The 13,035-nt window shown below is 59.1% G+C and overlaps 1 protein-coding gene across 1 annotated transcript in view; it reads left to right on the top strand.

Annotated features, from left to right (window-relative positions):
• The window catches only part of CELSR1 (cadherin EGF LAG seven-pass G-type receptor 1), a 48,930-nt gene that overhangs the window by 31,766 nt on the left and 4,129 nt on the right, over positions 1-13,035 (top strand). The window contains exons 21-29 of the mRNA XM_069099323.1: positions 1,783-1,957; positions 2,829-2,941; positions 3,423-3,502; positions 4,415-4,541; positions 6,524-6,649; positions 7,617-7,711; positions 8,734-8,837; positions 11,224-11,391; positions 12,545-12,790. Coding sequence (XP_068955424.1) covers positions 1,783-1,957; positions 2,829-2,941; positions 3,423-3,502; positions 4,415-4,541; positions 6,524-6,649; positions 7,617-7,711; positions 8,734-8,837; positions 11,224-11,391; positions 12,545-12,790 — 1,234 coding nt within the window. The remainder of the gene's footprint in view (positions 1-1,782; positions 1,958-2,828; positions 2,942-3,422; positions 3,503-4,414; positions 4,542-6,523; positions 6,650-7,616; positions 7,712-8,733; positions 8,838-11,223; positions 11,392-12,544; positions 12,791-13,035) is intronic.

Below are 13,035 nucleotides of genomic sequence, written 5' to 3'. Positions count from 1 at the left end.
ATTCCGGGCCCATGCCACCCTCCATCCACACCTCTCAGCTGGCTGTGGACTCCTCCTCTCCTGGCCTTATCTCCGTGGCCCGGGCAAGGCTCGAGCCAGAGGAGTAGGCGTTCTCTGAGGCACCAGGGAGCCGGGCTCCCGGGGTCTGGCCCCTTTCTGCGGGGATCGCTCCGCAGCCTTCTCTCCTGGGAAAGCTGCCCAGCTCCGCTCCCAGCTTTTCCTCCTTGGAGCAGGGGGACCCCCCGCGTGAGGGGCGTCCCCTCCTACTCCTGGGCCATGACTCATGTGCTCACCTGCCGGGAATCTGCCCCCCACCCCACCCCGGTCACGCACCTGTGAGCTTCTAGCCAAGGAATGTGGCCCCCGAATCGAGTGTTTGGCACAGGGCCCGCTTTTTATGAGTTTCTATAATCTCTCCGTCACGTTTCAGGGAGAGGCTCCTGGTCCCCCTCTCCACCCCCGGATTACCGGCCGTCTCGGCTGATTTATGAACCTGAATATTTCTGTCTTTGTTGTTTCCTGGAAGAGGCGCCGTGCCCAGGGCTGCGGGCTGGGTGGGTGTGAAGGAGGAAACCCCCCACTTCTGACCCTGCTTTATATGGACGGGCCTACGGGCGGGGCTCTGGAGCGGGAAGGGACCTCAGAGGCCGTCCGGTCCCACCTGCGCCAGACCGAGCTCCCGAGGAGGCTCCCCAGCCTCAGCTCAGCGGTCACAAAGAACTGTCCATCCGGGTCTTGCTACTCAGGGCCCGCAGCTTCTCTCTGGCCCAGCAGCGGCTCTCTTCCAGCTCCAAATGCTGTGGTCTCCCGTTTTGTCTCCTCCCTCAAAGACCGCAGCCTGTGTCCGGCTCCTGCGCCTGAGCCCCTGTGCCTGGCCCAGGGAAGGACGTGCAGCCCCAGGCCCCCAAAACACCTGAACGGGAGTCCAGGACAAAGAAGCCCCTCCACACCCCGATGCTGTAGCCACAGGTGGCCCCTCTGCTAAATGCACAGGAGACTTGCACCCGCTCCCAGTCGTGGCGGGGAAGAAACCTGGGCGGCAGATAGGCGGCGGAAGCGTGAAGCCCCACGCTGCGCTCAGGGTGTCTCGGCCCCCAGCTCTAGCCCGTCTCCGACTGAGGGCTGAGCCTCGCAAAGGAAGTCCAGCTCCCCCAGCCTCGGTGTCCTCATCTCTGAAATGGGGGTGTTAAGAGTGCCTGCCTCTTGTGACGTGAGCAAAGCTGAGCCGGGAATCGCTGCAGACCCCAGCCCTCGGGCTTGTCATTATTCCATTACGGGCATCGTGTCCGCCTGTCATTGTGATCATCAGCAGAAAAGTCGCTTTGCCTTCAGGCATCTTCCGTTCTGGGGGGGTGGGGGGTGGGAGAGGTTCATGTAGTTGGTCAATAAGCATTTATTAAGGGCCTACTATGTGCCAGGCCCTGTGCTAAGGGCTGGGATGCAAAGTCCCTGCTCCTCTGAAATTCCCCCGAGTCAAACCAAGATAATGGGGGGGGGGGTGTTAGAAGTGGCGCTTGAAGGGAACTGGGGGTCCCGGGAGCTGGAGGGAAGGAGAGTGAGCCCCCTCGGCCTGGGGAGCAGGGACAGGGCATGTAGGATGGATGAGGACTGGAGGGGGCATCATCACCCTAGAGAGACGCTGCAGGGCCTCGAATGCCAAGCAGAGGACAGTGGGAGCCACAGAGGCTTTTGGAGCTGGCCGGGGGCAGGGCAGACCCCCAGGGAAGCCGCTGCAGTGGGCGGGGCCTCGCTAACCGCGCTGTGTCTGCGTCCCCCCTCCAGTTCACCTGCACGGTCATCGCCATCCTGCTTCATTACTTCTACATGAGCACGTTCGCCTGGCTGTTCGTGGAGGGCCTGCACATCTACCGAATGCTGACCGAGCTCAGGAACATCGACTCCGGCCACATGAGGTTTTACTACGTCCTGGGCTGGGGCATCCCGGCCATCGTCACAGGTCAGCAGCGGCCGCGGCCCCTCCAGAACGTTCCTTAAACGCTCACCCCTTGCGGGCTAGTACTGGGTCTGCTTCCGGCGTTGCGGGCTTGGGTGAGCCCGTCTGTGAGGCCCGGAGGTGACCGCGTGTCCAGCCCAGGGACGCCGGAGTCGCGAGGTCTGGCTCCTGATGCCGCCTCGGCCATTCACCTCATCTCTGCCTTTGGGCAAGTCCCTGCCGCTCTCAGGGCCTCAGTTTACCTGTCTGTGAAGTGGATCCGGCTCTCCGTCTGGACTTGGGACCTGGAGTCAGGGTGCCCTGGGTGTGAATCCTGCCTCAGGCTCTATTAGGGATGTGGCCCTCTCCCAGCCTCAGTTTCCTCTTTCCTAAGATGAGGACAGTTACCCCGACCTCCCTGGGTTCTTGCAAGGCTCCCAGCGCTCCTGGGTCCCTTGGTGCCCATTGGGCTGTGAGCTGGTCCATGGTCTCTGAAGGTCGCTGTGGCCCAGGGGAGGTCCTCACACACCAGGACCCTCTCCCAGCCTTTCCTCTTGGCTGGCCCCCCAAGCCCAGAGCAGGATGAGGCATCAGAGAGAGACGCCACCCTGGCCACATCCTCCAGTATGCTGATGGCTGAGGGTGGCTAGCTGATGGGGGCAGAAGCCGGCCCATTTAGACCCACCCCAGGTTTCTACAGAGACTAAGCTTCTCCTGGAACGTTCTGTCTGTCATTCCCTGTTCCTCCAAATTAAGCCCTTTACCTCGGCTCTCCACATGATCTGGGACAGCCCAGGACGTCTGCCCTGAGCAGACCAATGGGGAAACCTCCCTGGGCCCCTGCCACTTCTCCATGCTCCCTTGGTCCTCCCAACATTTCTGTTTTCTGTCTCAGGGCTCGCTGTGGGTCTGGACCCCCAAGGCTATGGGAACCCTGACTTCTGCTGGCTGTCTGTCCATGACACCCTCATCTGGAGCTTCGCAGGCCCCATTGGCATCGTGGTCATTGTGAGTACCTGGCCAGGGCCCAGCTGCCTCTGTCCATCATCAGTTAACATTTACTAAGCACCTGCTGTGTGCCTGGCTCGCTGAGTGCTGGAGATAAAGAGAGGTCCAAGCTGGTCCCTGCCCTCAGGAAAGGCACAGTCCAGTGGGGAGACACCATGCAGACACGTTCTCCGAACCAGATAACTAGGAGATAATTAACAGGGGAAGGCCCTGGAACTAAGGAGTGGGGGGCTTCCTCCTGCAGGAGGGTGGTGTTAGGTGGGACTTAAAGGAAGCCGGGTCAGGAGGTGGTCAGGGCCGAGTCTGTATTATTATGGCCAAATATTAGCCCCACTTTGCAGATAAGAAAACTGAGGTCCAAGGAGCTAGGCCACACAGCTAGTGAGTGGGTCTGGGTCCGCCCTTCTGAAGATCTCCATGGTGAGGCTGGCCTGCACATACCTCTCCCCCACCCCTGACACTCATTGTTCCTTCTCCCCAGCTCAACACCATCATCTTTGTCCTGTCAGCAAGAGTGGCCTGCCGACGGAAGCACCGAGCCTATGACCGGAGCGGGGTCATGTATGTCGATGGTGTGGGTGTGAGGGCTGGCCTCGGGGGCCCAGATGTGGGGGGGGAGCCCCAGGAGCCCCAGGGGGATTGAAGACCCACATGATCTCGTGAGGCACCCACTGAGTACAGGAGCTTACTGGGGCTTGGAGAGCCCCTCTCCCCCCCAGGCTCTGTGCCTGAAAATGGCCTCATTCGATGGGTGACTTGGCTGCTAACCCTGTTGTGTGTCTGGAAACACTGGAGCCCCCGTTACTTTCTCACTGGCTGCCCATAGGAAGCTGAGACAGAACTGCTGTCCTGAGGGGGTGCACATTCTCATGGGGAGAGACGTTCAGTGGCGAGGCCAGGGGCCCCAAGGTGGGGGGAGCCGTGCCTGGGGATGGCAGGGCAGGTGATGAAGGTCAACGGTCATCAGAGCCCAGCGACCGGAGAGACAGTAATGCCTCCCAGAAGGGTTGTAGCAAGGGACTCCCCGCTCCGGGAGCCACGTGGGTGTGGGGCGATCTGGGGCCAGACGCTCCCCGTGGGTCTGGGATTCCTCCTCTTTCAGTCGGGGCCTCTCAGCTCCCTCCCCACCGTAAGTCTATGGGCTGAAGTCCCCATTGCCCAGGAATCCCGTTGAGGCCCCAGAGCCCCAGACACCCCCCCCTTCTGTGTCTGTACACAAAACCTTTCTGCATCCGTGTGTCCTCTGGGCTGATGGGGAAGGGCTTCTCACCTACCCTGGTTTAACAGAGAAGCTCACATTCTCATTGGCACTGCATTCAAATGGACCCACACTTACTTAGCGCCGACTGTCTGCAGGTCCCTGGGTCCTGTGCCAGGCCCAGCCCGACCTTCCTCTGGGGCGGCCTGAGGGGACTCCTGCCAAGACCCCTGGGGTGGGGATGGTAATGCCTGCCGTGGGGCCTCCCTTCACAGCTCCGGCCTCCGCACAGCCTTCCTCCTGCTTCTGCTGATCAGCGCCACGTGGCTCCTGGGGCTGATGGCCGTCAACAGTGACGTGATGACCTTCCAGTACCTCTTTGCCATCTTCAGCTGCTTACAGGTGAGGCCCGGCTCCTGGGATGCTCCCTGGGGCCACCCCCCACAGAGGATGCTGCCCTCATCATGGGTTGTGGCGTCAGAGAGACCAGTCACGGAGTCACTGCTCTGGAACCAAAAGGGACCTCACACACGTCTAGTCCAGCCAAGAGAAGGAAGTGAGCCTAGAGGGGAGAGGGACCTGCCCAAGGTCACACAGCCGAGCCCAGGTTCTGACCCCGAATGCACTGCTTATACTGTCTGCCTCCTCACTCTCCAGGAGGACTGGGCCCTTCCCTCTCCTCAGGCTTCCTTAGTCGTATCACAGCCAGGGTATTATAGAGCACAGGCAGCCTGGGTTCAAATCCTCACCCTGACAGGCTTGGGGTGCAACCTGGCTTGGTGTCCCTCTCACCTCCAAGATGATTCTGGAACTGACCAAGGGCCCTCGGATCCATACCAGAATCCATGGGAGCTCTGGAGGTCTGGCTCTTAGGCGCTAACCCAGCCCCGCATGTTGGCACAATCCAACGAGTCCTGGGGGTAGAGACAGTGAGAAGGGGGTCCTGGCAGGTGCCTCTTCTTGGGGCTGCGGCCCCTGCTTTGGGGTTCATGGGACAGAGAAAAGTCTTTTCTGCTCTCCTTCCCACCCTCTCCCCACCCCCAGCTAGTGGCATTTTAGTGAGCCTATCCAGGTTCAAGGGAGCTGCCAGCCTGGGCTGACCACCCTCCATTGTCTCTGTCTCTGCCTCTCTATCTTTTTCTGCCTCTGTCTGTCTCTGCCTCTCTTTCTCTGCCTCTGTCTGCCTCTGCCTCTGTCTCTGTTGCTGCCTCTCTCTCTGCCTCTGTCTGTCTCTGCCTGTCTGTCTCTCTGCCTCTCTGTTTATCTCTGCCTCTGTCTGTCTCTGCCTCTCTGTCTCTGCCTCTGTCTGTCTCTGTCTGTGTCTGTCTGTCTATCTGCCTCTGTGTTTGTCTCTGCCTCTTTTTCTCTAGCTATCTCTGTCTCTGCCTCTGTCTGTCTCTGCTTCTGTAGACATAGATGGAGACACAGGAATTGCACAGAGTCACTTGCCTGGCAGAGAGCTGTCCTCAGTCAGCTGGCCTCTCCCCTCCATGGCTTGTGACAGGACACTGTCCCTACTTACCCTCCTCCCAGTTACAGTTGCCCTGTGATCCTCTGACCCCAAGTGCTTTCCCTCTGTGACTGACACTCCCCCCCTGCATCCTCAGTTTACTCATCTGTAGAATGGGACTTGGATGGAATACCCTCCTTGTGGCCAGCGCAGTCTGGGGGATTTGGGGACCTTCCTGCCAGGAGCTGGGGCACATGCCCCTTCCCCCCAAACTACCATGAGCCCAAGTCTGTCTCAGGCCCAGCTCTGTCTTCTGCCAGAGCTTGGGTTAAAGCATCGCGTTCTCAGCCTACCTGTGTGGTCATCCAGGCACAATGGCTCTCGGGGCCTCTCCTGGGAGGGGGGTAAAGGGCAGGCAGGCCCTTGAGAGGACTTCCCACGAAGCCAACAGAAGCAGTATTATAATGTACTGGGCAGGGAAATGAGCGGTCTGAAGAACCAGATTCACTGCCCCTCAAGGGCTAGCTTTAGGGGCATCCCAAAGAAATGCCTGGTGTCCTCTGAGTCCTCTCATTTTCCCAGCCCCTCGACCCTGGAAAACTGAAGCCACTTTTCTTGCAGACCATCGTCTGGACAGGGCAGCTTCAGGGCCCCGTGTCTCCCCAGGCCTTTGTCTGGAGCCCCTCCTCATCTGCCCAGAGGCCCCCTGGGCTCACCCTCCCACACTGCCCAGGAGCCTCTCCCCCTGAGTCTGGCAGCTTTCAGAAACCTGAGTTTCTCTGGGAAAGCAGGCTTTGGGGCCACCATGGGGCTGATGCCCCTGCAAGGGCAGGGTCTGGGCACCAGGGAAAGCTCCTCCAGGCTGGTGGGGCCTTCCAGGAGGTGACCAAGCCCAGCCTCTGACGGCTCCTCCCACTCCCCTCCTTTACTCTAGGGACTTGCCATCTTTTTCTTCCACTGTGTGGTCAACAAGGAAGTCCAGAAGCAGCTGAAGGTCACTCTGATGGGGAAGAAGGCCCACCCAGATGATTCCACAGCCACCAGAGCCACGCTGCTAACTGTAAGGAAGGCCCTGGTCTACTTTGACCCTTCTCAGAGGCCCAGGCTGCCACAACCACCAGCCTGGAGCTAGGCTGTCCAATGGCCCAGCTTCTCACCAGTCACCCAGATTCCCCCTCCTGCCCCCTAAGAGCTGTTCTCCCAGCCTCTGCTCCCTCAGGCTCCTGGGGTCCCAGAGAGGTTAGCCATAGGCACCCTCCAGGGTGAGAAGCTGTGGGGTAGGGAGCCATGGCAGGAGCACCCTGGGGCTGGGGACTCAGAGGCTGTGCTAGCCCCCCTTCTGCCTTTTCTGTGTGCCTCAGTATTCTCATTGATAGAATGGGAAGGAGGGTTAGCATGCTGAAGGGCCAGAAAGCTGGTTTCAGGGTCAGAGGTTGACTCTGGGGAGGGAATTTCTTCTTCCTGGGATCCCAATGCCAATGATATGAACAGGCTCAACCAGAAAAATGGGTCTGAAAAATGGGCCCAGACTCCCCAGTTCCTGGGCCATCCTGGATCACCAAGGGATAACCGCTCTACCCACCTTGAGCCTCTGGCTGGTCCCACCAAGTCCTGTCTTACACCCCCTTATCTTGGCTCCAGACTGGGGAAGGGACTGGTCCAGGGTCACACAACCAGCAGGGAGTAGGAGGCTCTGTCTAGCCCTGGTTTCCCATGAGGGAGGAGCCTGGGCTCAGGAGGACCCTGAAGACACAAGATAGGGGTAAAGCCTGGGCTGACTTTTGGGGGCAGGGAAGAGTCTGGTTTGCTTCAATTCCCAGTGGCATCATCCTGTGGGAGGCCTTGAATGCCAGGATGAGATATCCTGACCTTGCTAGACAGTAGGGCGCCACTGTGCTTAGGGAAGGTCCAGGCCCTGCCCCTGGGACCAGCAGCGTGGTCCACACTGGGCGGGCTGGGCTGCTGCCCCTTGCCTTGTCAGAGGCTCCTGGCCCCACCCCTAACGTTGCCCTGCTTCTTCTTGCCAGAGGTCTCTCAACTGCAACAACACATACATCGAGGAGCCCAACATGTACCGCACGACTCTGGGCGAGTCCACGGCTTCGCTGGACAGCGCCGTCAGGTCAGCCCCAGCCCCCTGCCTCTGGGAGAGACGGGCAGTGCTTCATCAGAACCGGAGCCTGCAAGGTGGCAGGGAAGAGGCCCGTGAGTGGCTGTGGCTGCCTCTGGGCCCTGTGCTGGGCGGCCCTGAGCCCGGCACTCCCCCCCTGGGCCAGACGGCCCCCCCTCTGGGTCAGAAGCCCCACCCTGGGCTGGACACTCCTTCTCCAGTCCAGGCGCTCCCCCTCTGGGCCTTGTAGTCTGAGCTCTCCTCCCCGGGCCAGGCACTCCCCACCTGGGCCAGGTGCTCCCCCCTGGCCCGGGCCCTCCCCGCCTGGGCCAGATGCCCCATCTCTAGGCCGGGCGGTCCCCCTCCAGGCCTCTTTTCTTGCCAGGAAAATGGGAAAAATGATAGTGCACTGCCTGCTATGATCCGGCCCAACAAACACCTATTAAGTGCCTACTGTATGCCAGGCTCTGGTGTGGCCTCTTCCTTCAAAGAGCTGACATTTTCCTGGGGTGGAGGGAGAGCTAAAGGTGAAGTGACCCTGAGCAAGTCACTGGACCTTGCTAGGCCTCAGCTTCCTCCTCTGTGAAGTGAAGGGGACAGGGTGGACCAGAAGGCCTCTGTGGTCTCTCCAGAGGCAGGTCCATGATCATTTGAGGAGAGAGGGGGTTTACACTGGCAACCAGGGGCCTGGGAAAGGTGTCCCCCAGGAGGGGCCAGAGACTGGGAGGAAGAGGGAAAGGGCCGGCCTGCCTCATGCCCTGTGGGGCGGGTATTGTCAGGCCCCCTGGCAGAGGAGGAGGCCTGAGCAGCCTGGCCGAGGGTGCCTGGGGGGAAAGGGGCCAAGTGGCCATCCAGCAGTCCAGCCCGTTCTGCTGGTGCCCGTTGGCTCAGATGGGAACAGTGGAGGAAGGTGACAGGGCCCAGGAGGGTGCCCGGCCTTCCCGGCCCGTCGGCCCTCTGGGGGAGGGGGCCCCCCAACGCATAGCCCCGGCTCCCCTGCAGCCCCTGAGCACAAGCGCTCCCCTCTGTCCCAGGGAGGAGGGGACCAAGAAGCTGAGCGTGTCCTCAGGCCAAGCAAGAGGCCGCCCCGAACCTGACGTCCACCCCTTCCGGAGGAGGGATGGCAAAAACCCCAGGGGTGAGAGCAGCTTTGACCCGGCATGGCCCAGGGGTGGTGGGCAGCTGGCTGGGAGAGACTCTCTCCCTCCATGTCTCTCTGTCTCAGTTTCTCTCCTCTGTCTGTCTCCATGTCTCTTTCTCTGTTTCTCTCCCTCTCTATCTCTCTCTCCATGTCTCTGTCTTTTTTCTCTGTCTCTGTCTCTCTCCATGTCTTTCTCTGTCTCTCTTTCCATGTCTCTTTTTCCATGTCTCTCTGTCTCCCTCTCTCTATCTCTGTCTCTCCATGTCTCTGTCTCAGTTTCTCTCCTTTGTCTATCTATCTCAGTGTCTCTTTCTCTGTTTCTCTCCCTCTCTCTCTCTCCTTGTCTCTGTCTCTTTGTCTCTGTCTCTTTCTGTCCTTCCTGTCCCCTCCCCGATTCTCTTTATCCTTCCCATTCCTCTCTCTCTCTCTCTCTCTCTCTCTCTCTCTCTCTCTCTCTCTCTCTCTCTCTCTCTCTCTCTCTCTCTCTCTCTCTCTTTCTCCTCTGTCTCTTCTCCCTCCTCTCTATGTTCTCTCTTTCCCAGCCTCTTTCTTCCATCACTCCCCTACTCTAACCCCATCACCCCTCTGCTCTGGGGGCTTCCTGGGATCTGGGGATGAAATGGGGATTGCCCAGGGCCTGGTACTTGAGGCCCTCCCCAGCCTGGCTCTCACCTTTCTAGCTTTGTTCACCTGGTTCCCCTTCAGGCTCTCTTGGCTTCAGCCAAACCGACCATTCCCCTGCCCCCATGTTTTCCTGCCCCTGGGCCTGGACCTCTAAGAGCTTTTGTTCTCTGGCTCTATCTGCTGAAACCTTTCCCCAGGAAAATGCAGCCTTGCTAGCCTGGCATTCAAGGCTCCCTCCACAACCTGCCTGCCATCTCCCTCCCAGGCTATTTCATGATTCCCCTTCATGAAGATTCTTTGCCCCTTCCTGTAACCCAGCCTCTCTGAGACCCTCACTCTCCCCTTCTCTACAGACACATAGGATACTTCCTATCCCACCCTACTCTCTCCCAAAGACACCCCTGTCCACCTGCTGCTAGCCAGCCCATCTCTCCGAGTCAAGCTCCAGATGCCCTCCCCCCTTGGCCTTCCCCGCTCTCCCAAGGGAGTGGGTGTGACCTCAGGGATCTCCCTAGCTGCCCTCATGATGGTTTCCCTGGTCTTGGCTCCCCTTGGCAGACAATGAGCTTCCTGAGGGCGGGGATTATGTCTTAGTCCTTCTTGGGACCCCTTCAAGCTGCTGGTCCAGGGTCAGCCTGGGCTGCCATTGAGTGTGACTGTGTGAATGGATGAACGCTGAAAGAGTAAGTTGGTGCTTGAGTGAATGAGTGACTGAGGCAGGAGGGATCTTTAAAACTCTAGATGCGGACCCCCCCAAAGCCTTGCTGAAGCATGGCAGAAAGCAGCAGGAGACTCGTGCTGAGGGACTGAGTGGGTGGAGGAGTGGCTGGCCTTCCAGGGAGGGATCCTGGGAGCCATGGGTCAGTGAAGGTCCATGGACAGAGCAGCCAGGTCCTCGGCCTCCTCCAGGCCAGCAGGAAAGCTTTCCCTCAACCCCACTCTCCGGCGTCTCTGATGACTGTGTCCCAAACATACCTCTTGTGAGTTGTCTACTCCCTTAGCGTGTGAGCTCCTTGAGGGCAGGGCCTGCCTTTCCCTCTTTGTGTGTCCCCTGTACTCAGCACTAGGCTTCACACTGAATCAACACTAAATATTTATTAAGTGTGGGCCAGGCACTATGCTAAGCCCTGGGGCTACAGAAAAGGGTGCAAAGACAGCCCCTGCCCTCAGGGAGCTCACAGTCCTGTGGGATTCTAAGGCCAAGTAATAACACCTCATGCTGATGTGGATGATAAAGATGAATAATTAAGAATGGTGAGAATTTTGAGTGAATGGCAAAGAATGAGGAAATTAATGAATGAATAAGTGAAAAAGTGAGTGACTGAATGAACAAATGAGTCAGGGAAGGAAGGGGAGGGAGAGAAGAAGGGAGGAAGGAGGGAGGGAGGAAAGAAGGAGGGAAGGAAAGAAGGAAGGAGGAAGGGAGGGAGGGAGGAGGGAAGGAGGGAGGGAGGGAGGGAGGGGGGAGGAAGGAAGGGCATCGAGACAGAGACTATGGGAAGGAGGGAGGGAGGGAGGAAGGGGGGGGGAGGGAGGAAGGAGAGAAGGAAGGAAGGTAGGAAGGAAGGAAGGAAGGAAGGAAGGAAGGAAGGAAGGAAGGAAGGGAGAAGGAGGGAGGAAGGGAAGGAAGGAAGGAGGGGGAGAGAGGAGGGAGCTGGGAGTGGGACAGGGGCTTTGCCCTTGTTCTCAGCCCTGAGGGCTCTCCCAGCACGGACTGGCCAGCCCCTTTCTGACCCTCCCGGGCCTTTTGGCTTCACAGGCAATGACTCGGACTCGGACAGCGAGCTGTCCCTGGAGGAGCACAGCAGCTCCTATGCCTCCTCACGCTCTTCGGACAGTGAGGAAGATGGGGCAGGCGAGGAGAACAAGTGGATGCCGGGCTCTTGTAAAGCGAGTGACCGGGGCCCCGTCCACAGCACCCCCAAAGGTAAGAGGGAGGGCAGGGAAGGCCCGGGGAGTATCTCCCTCTGCAGCCACGTGGGTAAAGAGGAGACCCAGAACAATCTCCCCAACTCTGATGGCACCTTCTGCCAGATCTCCAGCACACTTGTCAGAGGTCCGCAGGTTTGCAAAGGTTCTACCCCAGTCCCGCCCTCACTGGCTGCCCACCACAAGCCTGCCACCCACTGCTCTTATTATCATTCGGTTTTATAGAGGAGGACACTGAGGTTCCGAGTGGGGGACATATGTGCCCCAAACCACCCAGCCGAGGAGGGTGAACCAGGTCCTCTGGCCCCCAGTGTCCCTGGCCCATGTCGGGCCCCTCTCCACTGCTAACCTCAGACTGCAGTTAACTGATACTCGGCCTGCTCAGACTCAGAGAACTTTTCCCAGTGTCCTCCTCTGTCAGGGAAAGTCCTGGAACAAAGGCCTCCAAGGCAACCTGCAGCTTCTCAGAGGGAGTCCCTTTGTGTGGAAGTCTCTCCTTCAGACCTCTGTGCAAGCCCCTGTGGGGAAGCCGGGAGGAGGGGCTAACAGGGAGGAGGAGCGATAAAGCCAGGGGACTGGGGAGGAAATGGACAGCCCCTGTGCTGCCTTGTCTATGAAAAAGTCCAGAATCAGGGAATTCTTTGGAGGGAGAGACGGCCCTGCTGGGTTGGAGACTGAGAGGCCGAAGGTCCAGGGACAGATCGGGGAGCAGCCTTCGGTAGCCTGGCCCAGAGCAGAGCAGGCCTCTGCCATCTCCCATCTTCCCAGCGGTGCCCATATGATGGGCCCTGCACCCCCCCTCCCCAGCTCCAAGGGTTCTCCTCACTCCCACTCCCTGTGGGAGGTAGATACCCCTGGTAGGGGGGTAGAGAGAGAACCCGGACTGGTAGGAGAATCCAGGGCTGCAGAGAGGAAGGGAACAGGCCAGACATTTAGGCTTCATGTCCAGAAAAACTTCAGGCTGTCCCAGTGTGGCATGGGGGCTTCCCGGCAGAGGCTCCCTTGTGAGAGACGCTGAAGGGGATTCTCGTCCAAGTAAAGGTTCCTCCCGACTCTGGGGCTCTGTCTGACCCTGGGCTGACACGTAAGGGACTGCAGAAACTCTGCAGGCTTCCAACAGTCCAGCCCGCTGTGTTGTTTCGGGCCCCCAGCGGACTCTCTGTCCAACCACGTCAAGGCCACGTGGCCCCCAGACGGCGTGACGGGCAGTGATGCTGAAGACGCTCGATGTAAGCCAAAGCTGAAAGTGGAGACCAAAGTCAACGTGGAGCTTCACCAAGAGGACCAGGGAGATGATGGCGGCCAGGATGCGCCCTCAGACAAGGAGAACCCAGGGCTGCCCAGGGACAATCAGACAGCTCCGCAGACCAACCCCCAGCACCCAGAGCAGCGGAAAGGTAACACAGCCGCCCCCTACCCCACACCGGAGCATCCAAGCTCACCATTTTTGGAGCGCCTTCTCCCCAGTGAGCCTCTCCGCTTGTGCTGATTGCAGCCCCTCGGCGGCTTACTTGAGTGGTCATGGCGAAAAGATTCACCACTCACTTTCCTGCGGTGTGGGAGCAGATACAAGACCCTCCCCATGAATGAATGAATGAATGAATGAATGAATGAATGAATGAATGAATGAATGAATGAATGA

This window comes from Petaurus breviceps, unplaced genomic scaffold (genome assembly GCF_028583685.1).
Source record: "Petaurus breviceps papuanus isolate PSGF00001 unplaced genomic scaffold, PetGlider_PUasm1.0 370, whole genome shotgun sequence".
Classification (NCBI taxonomy): Eukaryota; Metazoa; Chordata; class Mammalia; order Diprotodontia; family Petauridae; genus Petaurus; species Petaurus breviceps.
Note: the sequence above shows the minus strand (reverse complement) of the source record. Positions and strands in the feature narration are given on the sequence as shown.